The 27,791-nt window shown below is 36.5% G+C and overlaps 2 protein-coding genes across 5 annotated transcripts in view; one reads left to right on the forward strand and one right to left on the reverse strand.

Moving 5' to 3' along the window:
• Window positions 1–27,791, reverse strand: part of kcc (solute carrier family 12 member kcc) — a 468,256-nt gene that overhangs the window by 282,936 nt on the left and 157,529 nt on the right. The window lies entirely within an intron of this gene.
• Window positions 105–27,527, forward strand: LOC114242872 (monocarboxylate transporter 9). The gene is made up of 8 exons (XM_028174171.2): window positions 105–264; window positions 8,082–8,208; window positions 11,148–11,570; window positions 13,224–13,581; window positions 15,578–15,725; window positions 17,143–17,287; window positions 22,156–22,347; window positions 27,270–27,527. Exons 1-8 carry the CDS (start codon window positions 160–162, stop codon window positions 27,413–27,415), a joined length of 1,644 nt encoding a protein of 547 aa, XP_028029972.2. The 5' UTR covers window positions 105–159; the 3' UTR covers window positions 27,416–27,527.

Here is a 27,791-nt window from a genome sequence, read left to right on the forward strand (position 1 = left end):
TTGTTTGCTATTGTTTTAACGTACCCTCAATAAAGGTATTTACAGCTTAATTCTTATACAAACGGCCTCCGTGCAGTTCGCGATAACAGAGGACATATAGACCACCTGCTGGTGTTATAAAGGAATTTGTTCGAATTTCGACTTGACATAGTGCTGAGGATGAGTGTGGTTAAAGAAGAGTGTTGTGAAGAAGAGAAGTACGAATTAGTTCCTCCCGAAGGAGGCTGGGGTTACGTTGTCTGTGTGGGATTATCTGTAATTTTCGTGAGTACATTTTACTACATATAATTTACAAATTATTTTTAATTTATTAACGGGGCCGATAATTTTGAGATGAGCAAGCAGTCCAAGAAATTTCATTTTATTCACGTTTATCATCATCGTTATTATTGTCATGTCGTAATGCTTTTTAAGAAATATATTTTCGTCGTCATTCTAAAAAAGCTCAAAAATAATTTAAAACAAACTTCAAATATGCGAATAAAGAAGGATATGGAGTTGAGTTTTTTCTTGCCGATCTTGGAAGGACTATGAATGTTTTCGAAACCGGTAGTAGAGTTTTCAATTCTTGACATGCAACAGCTATTTTTTATTGCATAGACAGGTGAATGAGCTCAGAGGGGCCTTGAAGGGAAATGCTGACTAGAGTCTATGGACATCATAATGTGAATGTCCTTACTCAGCTTTGAAAGACGAGGTCTAAGTCTGAACTATATAGGACATCGGCTGTTCCACCCTTCAAACTGTGACCCGTTACTGCTTCGCGGTAGAAATAGGCAGGCAGTACCCAGCGTTGTGGCCTTACAAGACAACCTACCGCTAGTAATTAAGAAAATTATAATTTTTGCGAGTTGGATTTTAAATTACACAATGTTATTACTTCATCGTGGAATTCATTGCTGAACATGTGTTATGTACGTATTTCATTAGAAAAATTGGTATCTACCAGCGGAATTCGAACACCAGCGCAGTTGTACCGCTCGATACGAATGCACTGGCCGTCTTATCCTCTTGGCCACGATGACTTCCTTTCTCTTCCTTTCTTCACCATGTCGAAAACCAATAATTCTTGTTCTTATTTACCGCTAGTGAGAGTGCTTTGAGAAGGATTGCTTTCTAATGTCAACACAAGAGAACATAATAATTAGTTAATTTTAAATTTTAATTAGTTAGTTACTAATAACATAATCTGTAACAAAAAAAAAACAGGAAATAGCAAGCCGAAGTAAAAGTTCAATTAACAATTTATGTTCGCTCAGTTTTGTATGGTCAGAATGAGATCAAAGTAATATATAGAATTATTACGCGTGCTAATTTTGAAATTAATAGGAAGTATTAAAATTATTATAAACAAAATGATTCCGTTATAATAATATAAATAGATAGATACAGATCGAGCTAATAATAAAAGCGTGTTAAAAATATTCTTACAAAAAATACCGTAATATATGGCTGAAGATAATAATATATCCGTGGCTAATAATAATAATAGTATATATTAGTCTTTATTGGTAACTACTACTAAACGTAGGTACTGACTAACAAGTGACTTCTATGTTTCAATTATTTGGCTCAATTAATTCGTTGCTCATTGTATATTGGATAAGCTTAAAGATGCTCTAATCTTTTCGTCCGAGCACTTAGCATCCATTAGAAAAAAACTCTAACTTAACATAAGGGAATTTTATTTATATACATATATGGTGGTCAAAACCTAAAAAAAATGCTAAAATGAACTGACAATAAAATTCATATTTTTTATCCTGCTTATACTCCTTAGGATATTCGAGCGTAGTTATATTATACAATTGATATTTTGTCATCGGTCCTTGATGTGTGTGCACATTTTTAAACTAATGGGACGACCTGTACGGAAATGACAATCAAAGATTCCATTACATAAAAACATACGCAGATCAAGTATTTCTAAGACTAAGTAAACTTTTTCTTAATAATAATAAATTCTTATAATATGAAAGTACCTGATTGCTATTATTTAATTATAATTAAAAAAATATAATATATAAACTTTAATTACGTTACAGTATAAATAAAGTTTATCAGGGGAAAGTTATAAAAATGACAACAAACTCCTCTGAACAAAGCTTATTTCAAAGCTTAAGTTGGAGAACAAGGCTTGTTTGTACAAGTTTTTATGAGTTCAAGTTGTTCTACGTTTTTTAGCTTTTAAAAACTTCTAACAGCAGACGACTATCTAATTTAAGCATATTTTTTACTACCTTAGTTGTTTAAAAGTACTACAATTACCGGTGAAAGGACCTGCGACATCGACCCTGTGTCTCAAAGTGGTTTCACGTTCACGTGTGCCAGAGGCAGACTTTCATTTTTCTGTTTGTTAAACAGGTGAACGAGTCCACTGCCCGTGTGGTTCTAAGCGGTTACCGTAGCCCAAAGACATCAGCCCATCTTAAGACATGAGTTCTAAGCCTCAGTTCTGTAGTACAATAGTTGCCCAATGCTTCAAACCAGAACGGATCGCCCGTTTGGGCTTGTTGAAGAACACTTAAATTTAACACTAGCTGCGCTTTTTTTCCCTACCTCTTCTGGTAGCCTCGAGTAGCTATTCTAGATTCACCGAACTAGTAGGTGAGCTCACGGGGCACAAACCGAGAGTGTTGCTAGCACTGGCCCTAGCAAGAGCAGTACTTCGCAGAATCTACCACCGGATCGGAAACGCGATCCACTGAGAAGATCCGTGGGCTGTGTCTATGGGTTACGTCCCACTGAGAAGACTTGGCGAGAGACTCAGTAGGCTGTATCTATGGGTTAATTTACTCGTCGAGCCCTTCGTCGCAAGCGACGGGTTCGGCGAGGACGGTGACCTGTGCTTGAGATACCTAAAAGCACCGTTAATGGATCGGAAGGATCTGTAATGGCGTGTTTAGGGCGACGTCGGCTGTTTACCATTTGGTCCACCGGATCGGGTATGTAGCTGCGCTGTGAACTCCACAAACAATCAATGCTGCATATTTTTTATGCATTTATTTTATTTTAATATATGCATTTTTTTTTATTCTACGAGAACCGCAGCTTCTTCGAGAAATCTCAGCTGAATTAATTCATTTGATTTCGAACAGCAGGCTTGACCGAGGGTATGACTTCACGATGGAAGTTTTTCGTAAGTGATAAATACACGTTGCCTGCGACATTTGAAATAAAATTTGATTTGCATCGCTCGATACTACGCGAATATTTGATTTAAACGAAAATTTTGATCTCAAGGCGATAATTGTGTTACATCGAATAAAGGAATTTAATATGAAGTTTTTGTTCGAAAGCCAGTCTGCTGAGTTGTTACAAAATGTTATGAAATATTTAACTAACGGTGTAGTATATTCTTAGACTAACTAATGAAGCACGAAGCGGTTCACGACCGGTCCTCGTTTTTTTTTAACAAGAATGCTAGGACGATTGATAGTCTATTTAACATTGCTGTATGTAATCTTCAAATTTATTGTATATTATTTATTAGATAACGAACTGGAATATAATTTTTAAATGAAACTATGTATGAATGTATATTGTGCTTTCGCCTTAAAGAAGAGATTTTTTATGAAATCATTTGATTGAACAGGCCCGTATAATGATCGTGAGATATAATCTACGTGAGCTTTTATTTATATAACCCACTAAGAAGTTAATATAACTTTAAAACTAACATGTATATAAGCATACCGACAAAACGTTTTTTTTTATTGCTTAGATGGGTGGATGAGCTTACAGCCCACCTGGTGTTAAGTCGTTACTGGAGCCCATAGACATCTAGAACGTAAATGCGCCACCCACTTTGAGATATAAGTTCTAAGGTCTCAAGTATAGTTACAACGGCTGCTCCACCCTTCAAACCGAAACGCATTACTACTTCACGGCAGAAATAGGCAGGGTGGTGGTACCCACCCGCGTGGACTCACAAAGGGTCCTATCACCAGTAATTACGAAAATTATAATTTTGCGGGTTTGATTTTTATTACACGATGTTATTCCTTCACCGTGGAAGTCAATCGTGAACATTTGTTGAGTACGTTTATAACGTAACGTTTATTCCGTTATATTTAATTTATGTAAATAATAATAAATTATATGTTCGGATTCATTCTATTATTTTTGTAATATTTACTGTGGCAAAAATAAAGTAGAATACAATAGAAAAAATTGAGGAACGAAGTATTATCCAGATTGCATACTGTACGTCCGGTAGAGTTCCGGTGCCTCATCTGCGCCGCATAATGCATTTCATTCTATACCCTGCAAATTGAAATTAACATAATTGATCTAGCACTCCACTTAAAGGTTCTTTTTTAGAGCGAAAGAATATCTAACCGAACAAATACGGATGAATGAAAGAACTAAATCTACTTCATCTTTCCTTCGCTTTCATCGATAAGATCGCAAGTTTTACAATTATACATGCCTGTTGACTGTTTTCGAATATTAATGTGTGCAATTCAATTTTTACTCTCTCTCTCCCTCTCTCCTTCCCTCTCTCTTTCTTTTCTCTCTACTTACTCTTTGTATCTCTGAGCTCATTTTACATAAAGTTACCTTAACTAAATAGAAAATCTTTTTCACGAGTAAAGTAAAAAAGAATACTACATCAATAACATCTTACTAAATATAGTATTAAACTTACGTGTAGCTAATTTAAACGGATTTAAGGAAAACATTGTATCCAAAAATATGAGTCTTAAATGGTTTGTCGAACTATAAATTAGTATTAGTGTTTTTTGTCTAGTGACATTTGCATCAACATGACATTATGGAAATATGCATCTATCTACAGTTAATGACTGCATCTAAAATAGCGGCAAAAATGTCATTAGAAATACGAAGTAGGCACACCTATACTAATATTATAAAACTGAAGAGTCTGTTTGTTTGAACGCGCTAATCTCAGGAACTACTTACTGGTCCGATTTGAAAATTTCTGTCAGTGTTAGATAGCCCATTTATTGAGTAAGGCTATATATAGGCTATATAACATCACGCTAAGACCAATACAAGCGGATCACCAATAAAGAATGTTTCAAAATCGGGGTTTTTCCCCTTTTGAGAGCTTTCGCTACGTGCGCTGCAGAAACGGTTAAAGTTTTGCTAAAATAATGTATGACAGAATTGTTCCCCTTTAAAAGATCTAAAAAAAGTCCGCGACAGCATATTTCTGTATGTTAAGGTTGGCTCACTATAACATTTTTTATGCTAACCAAATTTATTCTAAAATAAAGCATTATTTGTGAACTATTCTACGCGGACGAAGTCGCGGGCAAAGCTAGTATTAAAATATTTTGTAAGTTGTCGTGACCTAAAGGATAAAACGCTCGGTAAATTCGCATCAAGCGATGCACCGGTGTTCGAATCCCGCAGACAAGTGCCGATTTTTCTAATGTAATACGTATTTAACAAATGTTCACGATCGAAGGAACAACATCGTGTAATAAAAATCAAATCAGTAGCACCACCCTGCCTATTTCTGCCGTGAAGTAGTAATGCGTTTCAATTTGAAGTGGCAGCCGTTGTACTGCAAAAACTGAGACCACAGAACCCGTGTTTCGAGGTGGGTGGCGGTATTTACGTTGTAGACATCTATGGGCTATGGTAACCACTTAACACCAGGTGGTCCGTGAGGTCGTCCACCAATCGAACCAATAAAATAAAAAATCTGGTATGGCGTACTTGTGTATGTGTGTGTAGGAGGAAGTTCTTTGGTAAGTTGTTTTAATAAGAAGAAGAATAATTATTCTTCTCTTCTTCTTATTCTCCGTGTTACCAATTGGTAATTGCTTGTAAGATTTAAACATCGGCTTTATCGTGTCGCGCTATGTAAGAAGAGGAATTATAGAGCCCGGGCGGCCGGTAGCTATGTCATGACTATCAGTGTGTTTGGAGATCTACTTCAATTACAAATGATTTTGATTTTCAATTTGGACGTCCCGCCACGCTATTAATAATTCCGACGCTGCGATTTCCACGCGTCAGCTGATTGTGCCACTGCTCAATTTCTGAACGTCCAAATGTCAGCGAGCGACGTCCGCCATTACACCAATTCTCTTTAAAATCCAACCGCCAAGAGCAATGCACCAATTTTATATTTCTCTTATAATATTAAGCCTTTAATTTGCCATATAATGGTAAAATAAATATCTCAAAACAATAAATACAGTCCACGCTAAATTACCTCAAGTTTACAGCCACAATCCGTGTAACGCAAACAATATGAGCAGTAAATGATACATTTTTCACAATCAAAGAGCGCTTTAGCGTCTTATTGAACGATCATGAAAACACTTTTTCACGTTATTCTTCTAACGTGCTTATAAAAATCAATACAAATATGTATAATGGAGTTAGTAATCACGAGCATATAATGCCTCATTTCATATTCCTTTTCAAGTACGACTCTACTTAACCAGTATTGCAAAGACGACGCGAAAATGTTCTAAATGGATGTAAGAAGAATTCATTGAACAATCCGAGAAAACGCATATTGTCATTACCATACTAGAATAAATGCATTGAATATCATTATCATTAGATTTTCCAAGATCAGTGAACAAACACTACCTGAGTGACAAGTTAATCATAACAAAATAGATAATGTAAATTATTTGTACAAATGAAGACATTACAACTAAACTATCATTCATATTTTTTGAATTGTTGTGTCAGCCTATGAATACTAATTAACCCTACTCATTTAAAAGTTAAAAGTACTGGAAACTTTGAATTTTTGTGTAAAGATAGAATCTATACGGTATAGAGGTCATAATATTATGCTTTTTATTTTAGAATCAAACTTTAAATCTATTTTGATAAACATAATTGAGACTATTTTTAATATTATAATAGCATGTATTTGCTAAAAAAAAATTTATTGCTTAGTTTAGTTAGTTACTGCAAATTTTAATTTTGCGAGTTTGATTTTTACGACTCGGTGTTATTCCTTCACCGTGGTAGTAAGTCGTGAACATTTGTAAGTACGTATTTCATTAAATAATATGGTATCCGCCTGCGGGATTCGAACACCGGTGTATCGCTGCATACGAATGCACCGGACGTCTTATCCTTTAAACCACGACGACTTTTGGAGTATAATTTAATTTAGAAGCGTATTCTTATAATTTTAAAAACAAACGTCGATATTTGTTTCTTTTGAAAATTTTCGTCAATGAGTATTAAAAAACAAAAAGGCCTTGGGTTAGATTTAACAAAATGCCATGATTTTAAAATACAACAAAGGGCAACCCAGCATGTATCTCCCACGGAGGACGACTTATAGCTTTTTACTACACTATATCATTTCTACAGGGTGGCGCCGCCGGTATTAATATATCATGTATTAATATTATCATGAACATACCTACATATGTATATGCTTTAAACGTTCCAAGGTCACACACAAAAGGGCATTCATATAATTCAATAGCTCGTTCCCGAAGCAGCTGCTCTTGAGTTGTTAGGTCTCCTTCGGAGGCGCTCAGGCAACTGTTGGCAAATCCCACCCCTCCTGGCTGAGCCTTTGCTCACCCGCCTATCCTGGTGAAACTCGAAAGACCTTCAGGCAACCAGTAATCCGTCAGTCATAAAAAAAAACTCAATAGCTAAGACACATAGTAACTTATGTTCGCGTCAACGGCACTTAGAAAACATCATGGATTTTATAAATGCGTAAATGTATGCAGTTTAATGATAGATACGCACTAATCTAAAAGCACACTTTTACTCAAAATCGTTTGTTTGTAATAAATGCTGGTAGACTGATTGCTTCCGAGAATTCAAATTGCGAATCGGCGAATTTTTAGAACGTTTGTATTCGTTATCAAGAAATGTCGTCTTTTCTTTGTGCTGGCTAATACCTATTTAATTAAAACTAGGTTTTGTATTCAAATGCGGTTATTAGGACCGGCTTAGACAAGCAAGATTTTTGAACGCATTTGGTGGGCTTATTTTCTGACATTCATGTTTTTGCCTTTGCTAAGTAAGATGGGTGTATCGTAAATCGTATCCCGCCATGAATGGCCGGACTTACTACCACTGAAGAATCCTAACTGAGACTTTGTTTTCAGATTGCTGGCACCGCGCATCAGCCTGTTTTTGGTTTCATATACAATGATTTTCTGGACGAGCTTGGCGTCGGTACTGGCGCCGTTACAGTTATATATGGAGTGTTTCAAGTCACATTAGCTATTGCCGGTAGGTTTCACCTCCGCTTAGTGTGTATTTACTCCTCCCGATCCACTAATGGTGCTTTTAGGTACTTTTTCACCGTTCTCGTCGAACCCGTTGCTTGCGACGAAGGGCTCGACGAGTAAATTAACCCTCAGACATATCCCACTGAGTTTCTCGCCGGATCTTCTCAGTGGGCCGCGTTTCCGATCCGGTGGTAGATTTTGCGAAGCACCGCTCTTGCTAGGGTTCGTGTTAGCAACGTCGTCAGGTTTGAGCCCCGTGAGCTCACCTACTAGTTAAGGTTACGCTGGAATAGCCTCTCAAGGCTACCAGGTTAGGTAGGGAAAAAAAAGCGTATTTACACTGGGGATATTTTTCAGAATTTACATAAGAACACATTAAGTGAATTTTACTATTCTAATATAGAACAGATTTTACTATATACACGTGTGATTTTCTTCTTTGTTGAGTCACTTTACAAAAACTAAGTTGATTCGTTTTGCGTGAAAGAAAGATGAGGCAATAAAAGTGCCATCGTACTTGTAAAATATTGTCTAAGTAATTCTTTCTTAAATAAAATATAAGACGCTACTATAATTCCATTAAATTTTACTTAAAATGACTGCTATTTTAAATTTTTCACGTAGTTTACTTTACGACGCTATTATTAAATAAATGCTCATTGGATTCTTAGGCAATGTCACCTGACTTCCACCGGCCATTTTGAGACATGAGTTCCAAATTTCAATACTTACTGGTCTGGTTTAATTAAGTGTTGTCAACCCACATTGGGTTAGACTTTATGACAGATCCGCAATTTGATTACTGCGTAAGCAAAAAGAAAGGCTACAATGAGCCAATTCGCTTAGTCCATAATTAAACTCAATTAGTTTCAAAACTTATCAGACACGTACCTCGGTCGTAATGCTAAGAATGTTGCATAACATCATAGAAAAAAGGAATGTTTGTTAAAGAAATATTATGCAATTCAAATAAAATGCTGTAACCGCATAACGGATTCTATTTTTATACGTATTACTGTTTCCAACGATCATGATTTTTTGAAAAAAAGTATTGTATTAAAAACAAGTGTAACGCAAAACCAATAAATAGATAGCCATTGAATTAGATAAATTGATAGAATTTGAAGTCGTCGTGGCCTAAGGAATAACATCGTGTAATAAAAATCAAACCCGCAAAATTATAATTTGCGTAATTACTGGTGGTAGGACCTCTTGTGAGTCCGCAGGGGTAGGTACCACCGCCTTGTCTATTTCTGCCGTGAAGCAGTAATGCGTTTCGGTTTGAAGGGTGGGGCAGCCGTTGTGACTATACTGAGATCTAAAAACTTATATCTCAAGGTGTGTGGCGCATTTACGTTGTAGATGTCTATGGGCTCCAGTAACCACTTAACACCGGGTGTGCTGTGAGCTCGTCATCTTCGTCGGGCTCGTCGGGCTCGTCGTCGACATCTAAGCAATAAAAAAAAAAGCCAGCTTTACATTTTTAGTATTTTTTTTACAATTTTTTGTATTATTTTTGTAACCGTTTTTGTAAGCGATGAAGGTACGTGTTAGCAGTCATTTTTTGAGTGAATTACGTTAGCTGTAACACAGTTGTTGTACGTTCTTAAAAAGATAAAATTGATACAAAATAGTTCAATTTCGTAGCTTAAATCACACTGATTTATAGCTTTAGAGGAACGTAAAAAAAGTCATATTTCTCGTGTTACAATCATTATGTGTACAGACCACAAATGGTAATCGAACCTTATTTAAAAATTTAGAAATGTTTTTCCGACTTTCATTTATTTTAATAATGATTACGCAATAATTGAGAATACCGAAGATAATTCATTACTATTATTGCGTAATGTCACATTTTCCTATACTGCGGATCATGCATTGACAATTTTTGTGTCTAATCTTAGAGTTTGTTTTATTTTTATCTTAACTTTTTGGAGTTTACTCCTTTAGAATCGATTTACATATATAGGCCCGGGGTATGAAAATTATGGGGACCAAAATCGTACTAGCATGTCACACGAAATGCGTTATGCGCCTAGCATGTCACACGAAATGCGTTATGCGCCTGATTGGCTCCTGATTGCGTGATGCGTGCGCGCGCCAATCAGGAGCCAACGCGCGGCCGCGTTATCGCAGGTGACGCCGGGCTGCTGCGCCGGCAGTCCGCCACAAAGCCTCGTACTGATCGCGCGTTTCTCTCATTATTGTATTTTCATATATTTGTTAGTCGTTTGTTTTGTGTCTCGTTAATTTGTTAATAATCTGTTGTGTATCGTGTTGTCGTAATATAGAACTATTTCTCGTATTGTTTCGTTTAATTTTTTATATCCAGTAAACTCCAGTCGTGCGTCGGAGCGGACACACACACTTTTTTTTTTTATTGCCTTTGTAGGCAGACGAGCATACGGCCCACCTGATGGTGAGTGGTTACCGTCGCCCATGGACTTCAGCAATGCCAGGGGCAGAGCCAAGCCGCTGCCTACTAACCACCTCTTTTCTCCTCAAGTTGTAACACTAAGTTAATTTTTTTTTAAATTTATAGTATGCTTTTGTTTTTATATATTTTGTGTTTATGAGTAATGATACTGTAAGTAGTTCTAATTGATCTTAAAGGTAGCGAAAGTGTTTCTTTCCTGTACATTTTTTTTCTTTTGCTTAACTTTAGTAGTATGATCGTTTTAGATTTTTTTTAGTGTTTACAGTCTTATATTAATTTTAGAATAGTAAGCAAAATACAACTTAGCAAATATATTTGTCACAGATACTTACGATAATTTGTTTGATACGCACATTTTTTGCGTTCCTCTAAATATGTTCAAAGTTGTATTCAATTTTTGCATTTTTAGGTCACATACCTTAAAGCTATTACGTTTTTGTTATCATATCAAGTGTTACAGCCCATTATTCTAAATATTTTATAAACCTGTTTACTTACAGGTTTTTCGGCGAACATAGCTTTGAAAAGTCTTTCATTAAGACAAGTCGGTCTTATAGGTGCCTTTATATACACACTAGCATCATTCTTAGCAATATTTGTAGTATCCACAACTCAGTTAATTGTCACAAACGGATTCCTACAGGGCCTCGGAATGGGTCTACTAATTCCGGTGTCGTATACTAGTTTTAACAGTTACTTTACAAAGAAAAAAGTGCTGTATTTGAGTCTGTGTAAGGCATCTATTGGATTGATAACGATGTTGTACCCGCTGTTTATAAAATTTACGATAACCCAATACGGGTTTAGAGGGACTCTAGCGATTATTTGTGCCATATCAGCTCACAGTATCTTCGGAGCTCTAGTCATGCATCCTGTACAATGGTATATGGTGAAGAAATTGAAAACATGCGAAAAGATTGTCCGTGAGTATTAATAATTAATTTTTATTAAATTAAAATTCCTTACCACCGCGTCTTATTTATTGGTTAATGAATATTAATATAAAGTGGTCACTAAAATTATTAACAATGCTGTGACTGGTTGAAGAATCAAGTCGTAAGCATACGAATTTGGAATTTTTTCCAATAAAATTGAGACATTAACCTCAAGTTTCAAGTTGTTAAGTTGTTTGAAACCGACTTTTTTATAACATGTAACAATTTAAAAGCTGTACCTTATTTCGTTTTTAAAAAATCTCATAATTCAAAATATCAAATTCAAAAAGTGCATTTTGAATACATGATATAATATAATAATCTAATCTATCAAAAAAAGAAGAGGAAAGTAATAGTCAAAAGTGAAATATATACTAGATAAGTTAAATTTTAAATTGTACTAGCGACCCGTCCTCGCTTCGCTTCGGAAACATTAAATTTTATTATTGATAGCCGATTCCCGCAATGATACCCGCGGTTATTCTCGTATCACCGACGGTGACACCGCGTGGCGAAACTAGTCTAAAAAAGTTACTCCTTATATCATCAGCTACCTATTAGTGAAAGTCACGTCTAAATCGGTCCAGCCGTTCCAGAGATAAGCCGGAACAAACAGACAGACAGACAAAAATAGTAAAAAATGTTATTTTGGTGTATGTGCCGCATATATTTTATATTCATATGCATGTAGTAAAAATCGGTTATTTCAATATTACAAACAGACACTCCAATTTTATTTATATGTATAGATGATTTGAGGTTTTCTTTCTAATAATTAGAAGACACGAACATGCAATCGTAGCCTCATATCATTTACCCAGCCTTTTTTGTAACAATACTTTCTTATGATCGGTTCGTACTATGAATATCTTTATTCTTGCTCAGGCGGATAAACAATTTCACGGCTTGGCTGGTATTAAGTGGTTATCGGAGCAAATGAACATCAACAAAGTAGATACCGCCGCCCGTCTTAAGACATACTATCTTCTAAGTCTGAGTTCTATAATACAACGGCTGCCCCGTCCTTCAAACCCAAATGCATTACTGCTTTACGGCTGAAATAGGCAGGGTGGTGTTACCTACCCGTGCGGGCTCATAACACGCCCTACCACCGGTAATTACGCAATCTATAATTTTTACGGGTTTTATTTTATTACACGACGTTATGTCTTCATAGTACGTATTTCATTAGAAAAATTGGTACACCGGCAAAGTCGAATCACTCCACACCAAAATATCGGGCATGTTATCCTTTACGATGACATCTTTACTTATTATTCTATATAAATTCCTAGCATTGTTTCGATCTTTGGTACTTGTAAAAGTTATAATCCCGCACAGGTCAGTACTGCTTTTCTCCTATTTACGTTGAAAATCAATCATGCCTATCAATACAGAAAAGGAAAGTAATTGTAAAAAAAATATATTAAATAGATTACCGTGAACAAGCTTATCATGATAATAAGGTTATATATGGTGACTTTACATAGTACTACTTATAGTATACCTATATGTATACGTTAGGGGTACGAAGCCAATATAATGAACATATTTTTTGGTTGCTCACCGGTTTGTCACATCTAATTTCGACACCGAAAATATTTTTACAAACCGCCATATTACATCCACAATTTCTTTTAGTGATACCACCGACGCCGGCCATTGAGGCGGGAAAAGAAAAATTCCATTTCAATTCTAACACGACGGCAGCCAAAGGAGCGGAAAATGCGAGATCAGTGGAAAACTTGTACGCAATCAAACGGACGGGCAATCAAAAACCTACGGAATTGCTATTCGTTCCGAAATTAGCTGATTCCAGGCGACTGAGTATACCGGTGGTTTTGATCCCAGGGGAAACGAAGGCTGATAGCAAATTTAATTCGAGCGATAATGTGTATTTAGAGAATTTGTATAAGGCAGCTTCGGTCTCCAGTTTGGGTAATTTCGGGAATATCGCAGCTGAACCAATGCCAGTTATCAAGAACAAGGAAGGAAAGTGGTAATGAGTTATATTTTTTGGCATTTCCTTTTTAAAATCTTCATTATGAAATAAAATAGGTATATTCGTGTCAATTAGTTTAGGTTTATATTTTAATTAACCAGCTGATTTCAGCAACATTCTGCACCGGATTGCTTTATTTCACATTAAGTATTCTAACGGTGGTATTATAATAAAAATCTTCAAGAGATAATCACTGTACAAAGTTAAGTAATAACAAATAAACAACTAATAAACAACTGGGACCAAATCACGCACGGTCACCCAGCCACAATTTAGGATTAATTATGTTATGGGTACCAGAGACATACATATGTATCTACCTACATACGTATAAATGTATATATTTATATAGGTAATAAGCACTCAGCCAAAGAGCCAACAAACCTGTTCATCACAAGAATGTTTGACTGATGTGAGAATCGAACCCACGACCCTCGGCGTAGCAGTCAGAGGCGCAAATTACTGCACCATCTGTATACTGTGGTGGGTGGCGCATTTACGTTGTAGATGTCTATGGGCTCCAGTAACCATTTAACATCAGGTGGGCTGTGAGCTCGTCCATCCAATTAAGCAATAAAAAAAAATCCATCGAGTCAGTTAAAGTACAATTCTATGTACACCTAATTCTTAGTTCATGCGTTTGTTGGTCTTGTACTTTATCAATTTGATGGTAGCTATCAATTGTATTATAATTCCCTGCTAATTTGAAAAGGATCGGCTTCCATCCTTACTTATATATATATATATATATATATATATATATATCTATATCGTTCCCTCAATGCTGAGGATTGCGACGACATGTGACGTCCTTCCACAGTGTACGGTCATGGGTGGCACGTATTGCATGGTACAGACTACCACCTAGTGCTTCCCTTACTAGGTCTGACCATCTGGCTAGTGTTCTGCCCACGGCGCGCTTGCCTTCTATGCGACCCGCAATTATGAGCTTCTCTAATTCATATCTGGGAGACCGCATGATGGGTCCGAAGAAGCTTATAACACGTTGCCGGCAGATAGCAGAGATCCTTTTTCGGATATTTAGCTCCTTACTTATAGTTCCTTATTTACTTATAATATATTATATACATACTTATAGTCCTTACTTATTTACCACAGGGCATGGTCTTCGAAGTGCTTCTTTATTCGAGTCAAACTTTCCCCAGTAACTCATTATATAAGCGCTAATAGATCAATTAAATAAAAACTACGAATATACTCGAAAGTATGTTTATATTTATGTGACGAGAATATTAATAATTTTAAAACTAAAATATTTGCAACTGCGTAGAACCAAACTATGGTATTTACGACAAAAAATATATAAACGCAGCTCACAGATCCTTCCGCTACCGGATCCCATAAATATCACAACGTCAATGCCAATTAATCCCACCATGAGGCAGTTAGAAATATGTATTAATTGTATTTTATTATATATAGTGTCTATAAAACTTTACAACTGTAGAGACATGAGAGCAATATTCTTAGAAATTTTGATGCTGCTAGACTAACCATTTTTTTACTGTTGTGAAAGGTTAAAATTGAATTGAGTCATAACAACGTGATAAAAATAAACCAGAATGAACGAAATGTAGGCAACGTTTTGCCGGTGTATTTTAGCAGTATACAATAAAATCATTTAAGCAAAACGTGTCTGCATTAGAATCGATTTTATATTTACATGGTTCTAAAACATTTTATCGATTAAAAATATAATGTTAAATTATTTTATAAATTTGAATAGGTTCAAGGTTGTGACATAATATTTACGTTGGAGTTAAAATTTTATTCAAGAATTTTATAATTTTTAACTGAATGGAAAATAAAAGTTGATCATAAAATTTTATATCTTTTCCATTTTTCGTTATATATTTTATAAAATTAATGGTGTTTCGCTTCCATTAAATGTTCAATCATGCCTATTGGAGTGTCTATAAGTTCTATGATCTCCAATAATGTCTCATGATAAATTTAGTGTTTCGATTCACAGGCAAACGATAATGGAATACTTGGATCTGACTTTACTCAAAGATTTGGTTTACGACAATATCATTGTCGGAATGGCTTTGACATTTTTCGCTGATCTAACTTTCTTCACTTTGGAGCCTTTATTCTTGGATAAAGTCAATTTGAATCGGGTGAGATATTCAAAAATATATTAAAGATCATCATTATTTATAATCGAGGCTAACAGGCTAATTGATTTTTATTGCTATGATAAGTAGACCTCCTCAGGGTCCACTTAGTGTTAAGTAGTTACTGGAGTCCATAAGCATAAGTCTAAAAATCGTCGTGGCCTAACGGATAAGACGTTTGGTGCATTCGTGTTGAGCGATGCACCGGTGTTCGAATCTCAGGTGGGTACCAATTTTTCCTAATGAAATACGTACTCAAAAAATGTTCACGATTGATTTCCACGGTGAAGGAATAACATCGTGTAATAAAAATGAAACCCGCAAAATTATAATTTTCGTAATTACTGGTGATAGGACCCTTTGTGGGTCCACGCGGGTGGGTACCACCACCCTCCTGTTTGAAGGGTGGGGCAGCCGTTGTAACTATACTTGAGACCTTAGAACTTATATCTCAAGGTGGGTGCCGCATTTACGCTGTGGATGTCTATGGGCTCCAGTAACCACTTAACACCAGGTGGGCTGTGAGCTCGTCTACCCATCTAAGCAATAAAAACCAAAAAAAAGCATGCCAACGTGAATGTTTCTGTTCACCATAAAACAGTAGGTCTCAAAACCGGAACTTATTACTGCTTCGCAGCAGAATTAGGCAGGTAAAATCCAGCCATGCGGGCTTGTAATATGTTCTACCACAAATCTGTATTGCTTATTATTCTCGTTAGAAAACTTCGAACTAGCTTTCGATCCGAACGAAGCTTTTGCTTTTGGCAAATGCAGTTATTTATCGGATAAACTCAGCCACCAATTGTGCATTAATCGCACAAAGCCAAGAATTTCTACGGAAGCGCTGATAGCAACTGAACAAAGTTTAACCAGTCGCATGAACAATTCTTGAAAGTCTCAACTCAGTCGGATGAATAATGCTTTAATGCAGACGAATTCACTAGTTTAATGATCTATATTTACATTTATATCTATTTAATCCAGTTCTAAGATTCTACTCAGTTTTATTATTTATTCTCTGAACGCGAACATTATCACAAAACAATTACTCTTCGTCACATTACCGTGGTTTGCTTTTAAGCTCAATTGTGCAATAGTGTTGGGCATATCGGGCTATTCACTGAAAAGCTTTGTTTGCGTTTTTTTATTGCTTAGATGGGTGGACGAGCTCACAGCTTACCTGGTGTTAAATGGTTACTGGAGCCCATAGACATCTACAACGTAAATGCGCCACCCACCGTGAGATATAAGTTCTAAGGTCTCAGTATAGTTACAACGGCTATCCCACCTTTCAAACTGAAACGCATTACTGCTTCACGGCAGAAATAGACAGGGTGGTGGTGCCTACCCGTGCGCACTCACAAGAGGTCCTACCACCAGTAAATGTTTTGTTGTTAATTTTCCATTTCATTTTCCTCAGAGCCAAATTGCTAACATAATAGCTTTAGGCGGTGCTACGGACATGTGCGCCAGATTGTTCCTGGGCGTGGCGGGACAGTTCTTCATTATGAATAGCCGGTATATGTTCTTCATAGGAGCCCTTTTTGCAGCCGCTTTTAGATTGGGTAAGATATTTTAAAAAACTATTTTCGAATAGAAATTTCCCCCCTTCGGTAAGCAGCGGCTTGGCTCTGTCTGCCCTGGCATGGCATTCCATGGGCGATAGCAACCATTCACCATCAGGTGGGCCGTATGCTCGTCTGCCTACAAGGACATTAAAAAAAGAACCCTCTGCCCATACATAGCTGTGGGTTGAAAGGAAGTGTAATTTATTTTCCATAGTTCAAACTTTTCCCATACCGAATTTTCTCAAAGTCGCGTTTATTGGTTTAACTGGTTTGGGAATGAAATCGAAACAGTCACACTGATTTACTTTAGTATTTACAATATTATATAGTATATAATATTGTAAATAATATTGTAATAATAATGAAGTAGTCGTGGCCTAAAGGATAAGATGTCCGGTGCATTCGTATGAGGCGATGCACCGGTGTTCGAATCCCGCAGGCGGGTACCAATTTTTGTAATGAAATACGTACTCAACAAATGTTAACGATTGACTTCCACGGTGAAGGAATAACATCGTGTAATAAAAATAAAACCCGCAAAATTATAATTTGCGTAATTACTGGTGGTAGGACCTCTTGGGAGTCCACACGGGTAGGTACCACCACCCCGCCTATTTCCGCCGTGAAGCAGTAATGCGTTTCGGTTCGAAGGGTGGGGTAGCCGTTGTAACTATGCTGAGACCTTAGAACTTATATCTCGAGGTGGGTGGCGCATTTACGTTGTAGATGTCTATGGGTTTCAGTAACCACTTAATATCAGGTGGGCTGTGAGCTCGTCCATCCATATAAGAAAAAAAAAAAAAAAAAATTATATAGTATATAGGCATTGGCACTATTTTATGACCTCGAAACATTCGGAACATATTTTATAAAAACCTTTCTTATAAATCTGAAGATATACATACAACACTTTGAATATTCTAAAGAAAAATACAAAGAGAACTAGATGTAGTTTTAACGGTTCTAAAACAGATTCTGTTTCCCCAATGGTTAATCCTTTTAATTTATTTATAATACAATATTATTTTATGGAAATTGTACTTAGTACAATATTATAAATACCATATCTATATTGGAAATAAAGGCGTAAAATAATTTTTAAGTCTACCGTTTGTTAAATACTTACCGGTGTCCACTGTTATCACACCGAGAGTAGCTTTGAGACGTGAGGTCAATGTTTGGGAGTCACCGTTGATACACTTCTGGCCTACATGTGTCTGCTCACAATACGCCTCTCACGTCCTTACGGATCCATTAGATCCTTTCCAGATTCAGACCTTTGCATTAGACGCCTTCAGCTATAACACTAGGAGGAGGCTTAGGGACCCCGGTAACCGTACTCGTCGAACTCGATAAAGAGTTCGACGTGCAATCTAACCCATGCATCAGCCCGCCGAGTTTCTCGCCGGATCTTCTCAGCGGGTCGCAAAAAGAAAACGCGTTCACGAAAAGTTAACAAATAACAAGTATTATTTGAAATTAAAAGTGTCGTAGCTGGCTGCTAAACTAGGGCATTTTAAATTCTGTTGAAATGTAAATGCCAAATATACCTATTGCAGATAAAAATAGAGACAGTTACGGCCCATTTATAGCATGATTCATAACTTTAACAAAACCATTCAATAAAAATTTATTTTAGAATTTCTCGTTCACGAAAATACATGTTTTCGATAAATGTCGTCTTTAGATATGAATAACGGCAATTGTAATAGTTTTGATGATCATTTAGGAATCTTGCTCAGTGCTTGCATCTGTTCAGAATTCAGAATAAAATTAAAATATGGTTGAAATAATAATAACGAAAAACTACTTAGATTTCGGTAAGTAAAAACGGTATTCTTTCATTTCAAACAACCACATACCATTAATTAAATTACTTATAAAATACACTAGTATCTATTCATTTTGTCTTCGCAATTAGTTGATCGCGGCCACTCTTCACATTCACTGTGGCTAAAACAATTACTTGAAATTACGCACACGCAAATACATACATGGTACAATAACAAAATCGTCGTTTGAAGTCATCGTAGCCTAAAGGATAAGACGTCCAGTACATTCGTGTTGAGCGAAGCACCGGTGTTTCGAATCCCAGGCGGGTACCAATTTTTCTAATGTAATACGTACTCAACAAATATTCACGATTAAACTTCCACGGTGAAGGCATAACATCTATACTAATATATAGATCTGCAGTGGTTTTTACGGATGTTCCGTTATAACTACTGAACCATGCATCCGATTGACTTGAAACTTGGTATCCATGTAAAAAATACATGTACTTAATGGATAGGCTAATATTTATATGAGTGTTGGACTCCCTACACAAGTTGCGGGGGCGTTAGTGACGAGAATCTTTGTGGGGGTGAGAAATAATAATGTTAATTTTAAATGCCTAGCGAAGCGGTCGAATACAGCTAGTCGTGTAAAACTTGAGACCTTAGAACTTATATCTCAAGGTGGGTGGCACATTTACGTCTTAGATGTCCATGGGCTCCAGTAACCACTTAACACCAGGTGGGCTGTGAGCTCGTCCATCCATCTAAGCAATAAAAAAAAACTTCCATGAACTATCAACATCAAATGAGTCAAGTTTCAATCCACACATACGCACACATTAACAAATATATGGAACACAGAATATATTCATTAAAAGCAAATAAAACGTTTTATGTGCTATGCATCAACCAATGTAAATGACGAAGCGGAATTCTTCAAAAACATGCCTGTTAAAAAATATATATACTTTGCATTCCAAACTACAAAACTATTTGGATACGGAAAAACGTTATAGACAAAATAAAAATAAATCGCTGCGTGAATTTATGTACACGTGATTTAATTTAAATACTCATTTTTATTTAATTTAATATTGAATCGAAATATCGTTGCGCTTAGTCAATTGTGAATCGGTTTTAAGCAGATTTTTAATCAAGTGCACAAGGTTGATCCATTAATTATTTGAGCAAAACCAAAAGAACAAAAAAAATTGTGTAGCTATTTTAATTTTTTACTAGACCCCGATCACGATTTGAATACCTAGCATAATATTATTAGTTTCAAGATTTTTTTTTAGGAATCCTAAATTAAATAACTCGAAAACGGATCTCTTAATGTTTTGACAAATCCATTTGGTCATAATAGACACTTAATTGAGAGACTACACCACATAGATGATGTTTAAATGGTGCTTTCTTTGGAACGTTACATAAAACAATGAAAAAAATGATGGCACTTCCGACTTTTGAATTATAACACAATTTTTTTTTCGTATCTACTAGATATCAATGGTTAGAGAGGTGATGCGATTTGGGTTCTATTTATTACACTGTATAAATAGTCATGTACATTGACGAATTCTATGACGAAGGCATTATCTGTGAGTCGATCAAGGATGATGTAGATCCGAATTACCGTGTTTACTGGTGGTAGGACCTCTTGTGAGTCCGCGCGGGTAGGTACCACCGCCTTACCTATTTCTGCCGTGAAGCAGTAATGCGTTTCGGTCTGTAGGGTAGGGCAGCCGTTGTAACTATACTGAGATCTAAAAACTTATATCTCAAGGTGGGTAGCGCATTTACGTTGTAGATGACTATGGGCTCCAGTAACCACTTAACACCAGGTGGGCCGTGAGCTCGTCCACCCATATAAGCAATAAAAAAAATAAAATAAAAAAAAACGTAATAGATGCATTGATTGTTAATGCGCAACATGCGAAATTTTACCTTTTGATATTTAGTTTACTACGGAACCCATTTGTAGTCCGATACACAGTATAGCCTATTTTTTTCCTACGCTTTGAATATGCATAAGTAATCGATTTATAGGCAAATGCACTTTTATTGTCTATATTGACTCTAACTACAGTGGTACGTTCCCAGTTTTTTTAATTGAACCAGTTTGGTTCGCTTTTGCTAAGCGTTCGATGAGTTTTCGCTTTACCAATCATTTCAAAAGTCACATATTATACATACGTCTATTTAATGTTGTATATCTAGTTGAGTTTCGAATGTTTCTCTCGTTTACGTATTCTGCGTTCCGGTTTGAGTGGTATGTTATCCGTTATTGCGACGCAATCGAGCTTGCATAATCATGGAATATTTTTTTTATGATTGAAATATTACTTGTAGCCCGGAGGCCTTTCCAGTTTCATCGGGACAGGTGGGCGAGCAAAGGCTCAGCCAGGAGGGGTGGGATTTGCTAACAACTGCCCGAGCGCCTCCGAAGGAGACCTAACAACTCAAGAACAATTGCTTCGCGAATGAATCTAATTTTTAATATACCTTATTCGTATATAAATTCTCTGAAATAAATTAAAATTCTATTGCTGGTCCTTAAGCAAGAGGTATTTTGCTGCCCAACTGTTTCCATTGGTGTCTATCTGCGATCCAAATCACGATGTAGTCATATCCCTCGATCCACAGCCCACTAGTTTCTTGCCGGATTTTCTCAGTAAGTCTGAAATACTGTTCTGGCTAAGCTTACTGTTTGCGACGCTCCTGGTTTTAGCGCCGAGAGCTACACGTTATGGTTACGCTGACATAGCCTCTCAAGGCTATCAGATTAGGTAGGAAAAAAAAAGAATCTCTCGATACAAGTGCTATGGGCTTCCACGGATCACAAACGCTAAATAACAGATAGCAGAGTCAGATCAGAGAATACTAAGGTGATGATAGTATGTCTATCTCTATGTGAACATACATATATGTACTACTAAACGCGTTTAATGTATCTGTAGTAACAGTGTCTACACGAAGATCATTGAACTCTGACCCACATCAATTTTCTATTGTAGAGTTCGGGTCGATCCAATTATGGTATATACAAACTCCATCATTCATCTAACTCAATTTCTTCTGTTACAGTTATGATACAATTCACAACATACCTACCTCTACTAATATTGACTGGTATACTCGGAGCATTGAGGTCTTTGGTGCATATAGCGCAGCCTATAGTGATGGCTGAACACGTTCCCATAGAGCTGTACCCATCGGCTTATGGACTCTACATGTTACTCGCCGGAGCGATTAGTTTGAGTGTCGGACCCATGATAGGTGAGAACCAATTATTTTACTCTACTAAAATTCTTGTCAAAGTCTGTCATCATTTCAAATTAAATCATAGTCATGCTCGTCACTGGTAGTCAATTTCAGTTTGTTATTTGTTCAAAATTAGCTTAAGCCCTGAGGTATTTTGAAAACACAAAAAGTTTAAGTGTTTGTTTAAATTCAGAGCTTTGTAGAGTCGATGTAGAACAGAATTAAGCGGAATTTGATGGAGATTAACTAATTTCATCTTTAATACCGAAATATTCATGATCCAGTTTTTAATGACTTTAATACATAGATTTAATTGGTAAGATTATGGTGAATTCGTACTAGTTGGTACAAGTATGAATTTTTTTAATTTATTTATGTATTCAGAAGATCAAATAATTATTGTGGAAGATTTTAAGCCAAATATTTTTTTTACTTCTCGGGACAGCTTCCCACCAAAAAAGGAGATAGTACCAATCCATATGAGTTCACATGATGCTGGTGGCCAAATTAGCCACTAATATTGTTTGTATTAAAGCGTATTCAAAAACAGAATATATTCGCCATAACTGAAGTCGTCACGAATCATTAATTTATCATTCAATTAATGATCAATTTGATTAATTATTTTTCGTAGATACTATTTTATAGGTTAACAACCTTGAGAAGAATACCAAGTTATACGGTCAGTTCACCAATGAAGCCAACTAAAACAACATAAACCGGTTTAAACCTTTTAAAATGGCTCTTTAATTACACTTACAAAAAATAATGGATTGGAACTATGTTTTTCTATAACTCCGGAACTAGAAATGTTGATTTGATGTGTCCATCGGAATTTATTTACATAACAGTTTTTACCTCTACTACGTTCGGTTATGTGTTGTTGTTTAATATTTAGAGTTCAAATTTGAACAAAGCGCGCATACCAATTTAATCATTCACATAATCTAATCCCACGATTTGGGTTCAAAAGTTCTTGACTTTCTGGTTTTACATAAGTCATTTAAAGTATATTTTACAAACATTTCTTATGTTTTTTCCTACCTAATCGTTGATAGCCAAAGGGGCTATTCCAAATACTCTTTGGCTGGTAGGATCTTTCGGGCTCAAACTGAGAGAATTGCTAGCACTGACCCCCTAGCAAGAGCAGTAGCTAGCGAGACCCACCGAGAAGATTCGGCATATCTAATGTTCGCAGGAAATACATATAGGAACTTAGATTTATGAAACTACATAACACGTTCATTAATAGTTTATATAAACGTTTTGGTTTTAACTAAATGGTCAATTTTCGATGTGAAAATTTTAATAACCAGGATATTTCAGTAACTGCTTATCGCTATGTGGCATGCGTAAGCTCTCCTGCCCAATATTAAAAGTCGTATGTGTTAATAATATCCTATTTATTGCATTAGGTGCATCAGTTAAATTTTTATTGTATTTTCCATCAATTAACTTTCGTACTATATAGTAATATCAATGTGACACATGCAAAAGATCTACTCGTCTTTTTGTTTTCATTAACCGAACAGTTGCTTTTTGATTTACATTCGAAGAAATTAACGAACAATTACCCAAGTAACCAGTACCTAATATAGGTAGGCACCCCTATGCCAATTTTTGAACCAAAGGCAGTTTTTGACGCCACAGGAGCGATGATTGTGTTAAAACAGTTTACTTCGGTAGGCAGCCGCTTGGCTCTGCCCCTGGCATTGCTGAAGTCCATGGGCGACGGTAACCACTCACCATCAGGTGGGCCGTATACTCGTCTGCCTACAAGGGCAATAAAAAAAAAATATATATATATATCTTTGTTTTTTTATTGCATAGATTGGTGGGCGAGCTCAAACCTCACCTGGTGTTAAGTGGTTACTGGAGACATAGACATCTAAGACGTAAATGCGCCACTCTCCTTGATATATAAGTTCTAAGGTCTCAGAATTACAACGGCTACCCTACTCCGTCCAGACTCACAAGAGGTACCACCAGTAAATACTACTAGGGCCAACCGGGTATACAAGATACAATTATAGAGCTTTAACTTAACTTTCGCATATATATTTGTTTGTTTATACACATACCTACATTTTTTTCCAAAATGCAAAAACATTAAGATACAATATTTTGGTTCGAGTTAAACGGAAAATGTATTTTTATTTGTGTTAGTTCGCAATTAATCGTCTTACTTGATTTATGACCGTTTTTAATTAAATCGATTGCCAATAATGAATTACTTTGATTTATTAAAAATTTAAATAGTCGTCATGATAAAACCAAACAGCTACTGTATTTTACGAATAGTTTTAAACTGTTGCAGCTAGGTACATACATTAGAATATTAATAATTAACGTGTTCGCGAGATTTCTGTTGCACGTCATTACGGATCCTCCTGATCCATTAACGGTACTTTTAGGCACCACAAGCACCGGTCACCGTCCTCGTCGATCCCGTCGCTTGCGACGAAGGGCTCCACGAGCGAACTAACCCATAGACACAGCCCACTGAGTTTCTCGCCGGATCTTCTCAGTGGGTCGCGTTTCCGATCCGGTGGTAGATTCTGCGAAGCACTGCTCTTGCTAGGGTCAGTGTTAGCAACTCTCCGGTTGAGCCCCGTGAGCTCACCTACAAACGTTAGGGCGAAGTTGAAATAGCCTCTCAAGGCTATCAGCATAGGTAGGAAAATAAAAATAAAAAAAAGATATTTCTGCGCTTATGTGATGACCGTAAACACAGATAAACTAAAGATTGCAGGTAAAATATATAAATAAAATGAGCAAATAAATCTATCTACCCTCGTTCTATTCTGTTTCTGGATGCTACCAATAGAACCCGATTACTGGCGCAGACAGAACCGTGTAAAGAACCTTTAAAAAAAAATGATTATTTTGATTTCTGCATGCGGAAAGAGCTCCTTGCGGCTTACCTACATGCCAATTTCTACCTTAAGATCTAAGGTCGTAGTTTTCGTTCAGTGGTATAGCAATTCTTGCATCTGTCATAATGGGCAGTATGATTAAATTGCTTTAGAAGTAGGTAGGATGGCTGTACCTATTTGTGCGGGTTCATGATCCAGTCATTATGGAAATAAACTTTGCAGGTATAATTTTTTTTAGTTGGCTATACGAGGTCAGGGCTCATTTATTGATAGCCTCAACCTCAGCCCATACACATTGCAATGTGAATGCAGTTAGAGACATGAGGTTGAAATCTTAATGAAATTGTATAGCGGCTTTCAAATCGTAATGCACGTAATGTTTTGCGGCAGAAATAGGCAGAATGGTAGAAACTATCAGTACGAACTTACCACTAGCCCTACTACCAGTAAATTCCAGTACGTTGGTATAATTGGAGAAAGCCACTGCCTATTATCTGGTGAATTCTAATTGGGGTGGTGTTATCCTAGGTCGATACCGTTCAGCCAAAATTAGAAAATCTGGGTTTACAGAGGGACTTCGGTTCTTTCTGCGTTTTTTTTACCGTATGTTCTATGCCATTCTATGGGAAGTATTCTGAGGAGTTGTTCAAGATGATCCTTTCATTTCCTTTTTACTATCACACCTCCCGCCATCAGAGTAGATAGATTTTATTCATACTATCTGGAATCGCTGTGTCCCATCCGGCTCTAGAATAAACTCCCCTCCACGGTGTTTGCCGAGCGCAATGACATGTCCCTCTTCAAATAAAGCTTGAGGAGAGTACTTAGCGGGAGACAGCGAGTTTTCTACATCCCTAACATTGCTGATGTCCATGAGCGACGGTATCCACTTACTATCAGGTGGGCTGTACGCTTGGCCGTCTACAAAGACCATAAGAATATACATAAATCATGTTCTTTTTTGTGGAAGTCGGCACACGAAATTTTCAGCGAGATTAGAATCCCCATAGTGACCCAGATACCAACATAGTGGCAACTCTCGGTACAGTAAACTTCCGATAGCCATGCTCGTATATACTGAAGGTTTTAAAAACGTAGCCATAACAAAATTATTCTGCAAACTTATTTCCAAATGCATTCCAATTTATTTCCAATTTGCATGAGATCCGTTCATGAAATTAAAATTTATTTAAATTTATTCTATTTTACACAAGCCAAATAAACAACCATTATGTATATTTATCACTGATTTAGATAATATTTAGCGATGTGCTACGTATGATATAGTGATGAGATAAAATAGTTGCTGATTGCAAATTATTACTGCTAGCTTGACAACAAGAATCGATATTTAAATGATATTAACTTCAATAAAAAACGGAACCACGTTTTTGTAGAGAAATAATTGCATATTCTGCAAATGATTAACAGTAGTATAATCGTAGGTAAACTTACGGTCTTATTGGTGAGCGTGGTATATTAGTATATTGTTATTCGATGTACCTTTTCATTTTGACAGACTTTTATTTATTTATTTTTTATTGCCCTTGTAGGCAGACGAGCATACGGCCCACCTGATGATAAGTTGTTACCGTCACCCATGAACTTCAGAAATGCCTGGGGCAGGGCCAAGCCGCTGCCTACCGTTACTGCCTGCTGTTTCAGAGGCAATTTAAAAAGCCGAAAGCGGTTCAACAACACACAGTGACACTGCATATGCTTTTAGTTCGACTATTATAATAATAATAATAATAATAGTAGAAGATTTTAATGATGGTAGGGCGTCTTGTGAGCCTACACGGATAGGTACCAACACTGCTTATTTCTATCGCGGAGCAGTAATTCGTTTTGGGTTTAAAGGGCGGGGCAGCCGTTGTACTATTCAAATTGAGACTTACAATTCACGTATCAAAGTGAATGGTAGCATTTGCGTTGTTGATGCTGTTGCTCCGCTATTTTATTAAAAAAAAAAAAACTATTTACATTTTTCATGTAATAAAATCACGATATTCACACGAAGAACACATAGTAACATCCGTTAATCAATTTTCTTTGTTTCAGGATTCATTCGGGACTTCACTGGTAGTTATGTGGTTGCTTTCGTGATGTTGGCTGTGTGTAATCTATGCTGCGTTGTTCCGTGGGCGATAGAGTTCATTTTTCGTTACAACAAACAAAGGAAACTCAGAAATACGGACGTGAGCTGAAAACATGAAGCATCAAAGGAGACATTGAATCGAGTTACCGTCGCAATACGGTAAACTCCCACCGTGATACAATTAGTTCGATAAGTTATAAATAATATTTTTATTCTATAAATATTTGTTGTTTTATTCGATTCTAACTTCCCGCCCTTAGGTTCTCAACGTGGAATACATTTTATGTAGAATAGCCAGAGTCCCGAGGTCACTATTGGGATGAGAGGTAGTCTGTATTTTTTCCCAGGGCTTACACTGTTTCCACAATCTCGTCTTTCGATTCTACAGTTTCAATATATTTATATTTTTTCTTAAATGAGTTTAGCAGAATGTAAAAGAGCAGTGAGAGATGATAAGGCATCGTAAGAAACATCAAATTTGCTCC

The sequence above is a fragment of the Bombyx mandarina genome, chromosome 05, assembly GCF_030267445.1.
Source record: "Bombyx mandarina strain Sakado chromosome 05, ASM3026744v2".
Classification (NCBI taxonomy): Eukaryota; Metazoa; Arthropoda; class Insecta; order Lepidoptera; family Bombycidae; genus Bombyx; species Bombyx mandarina.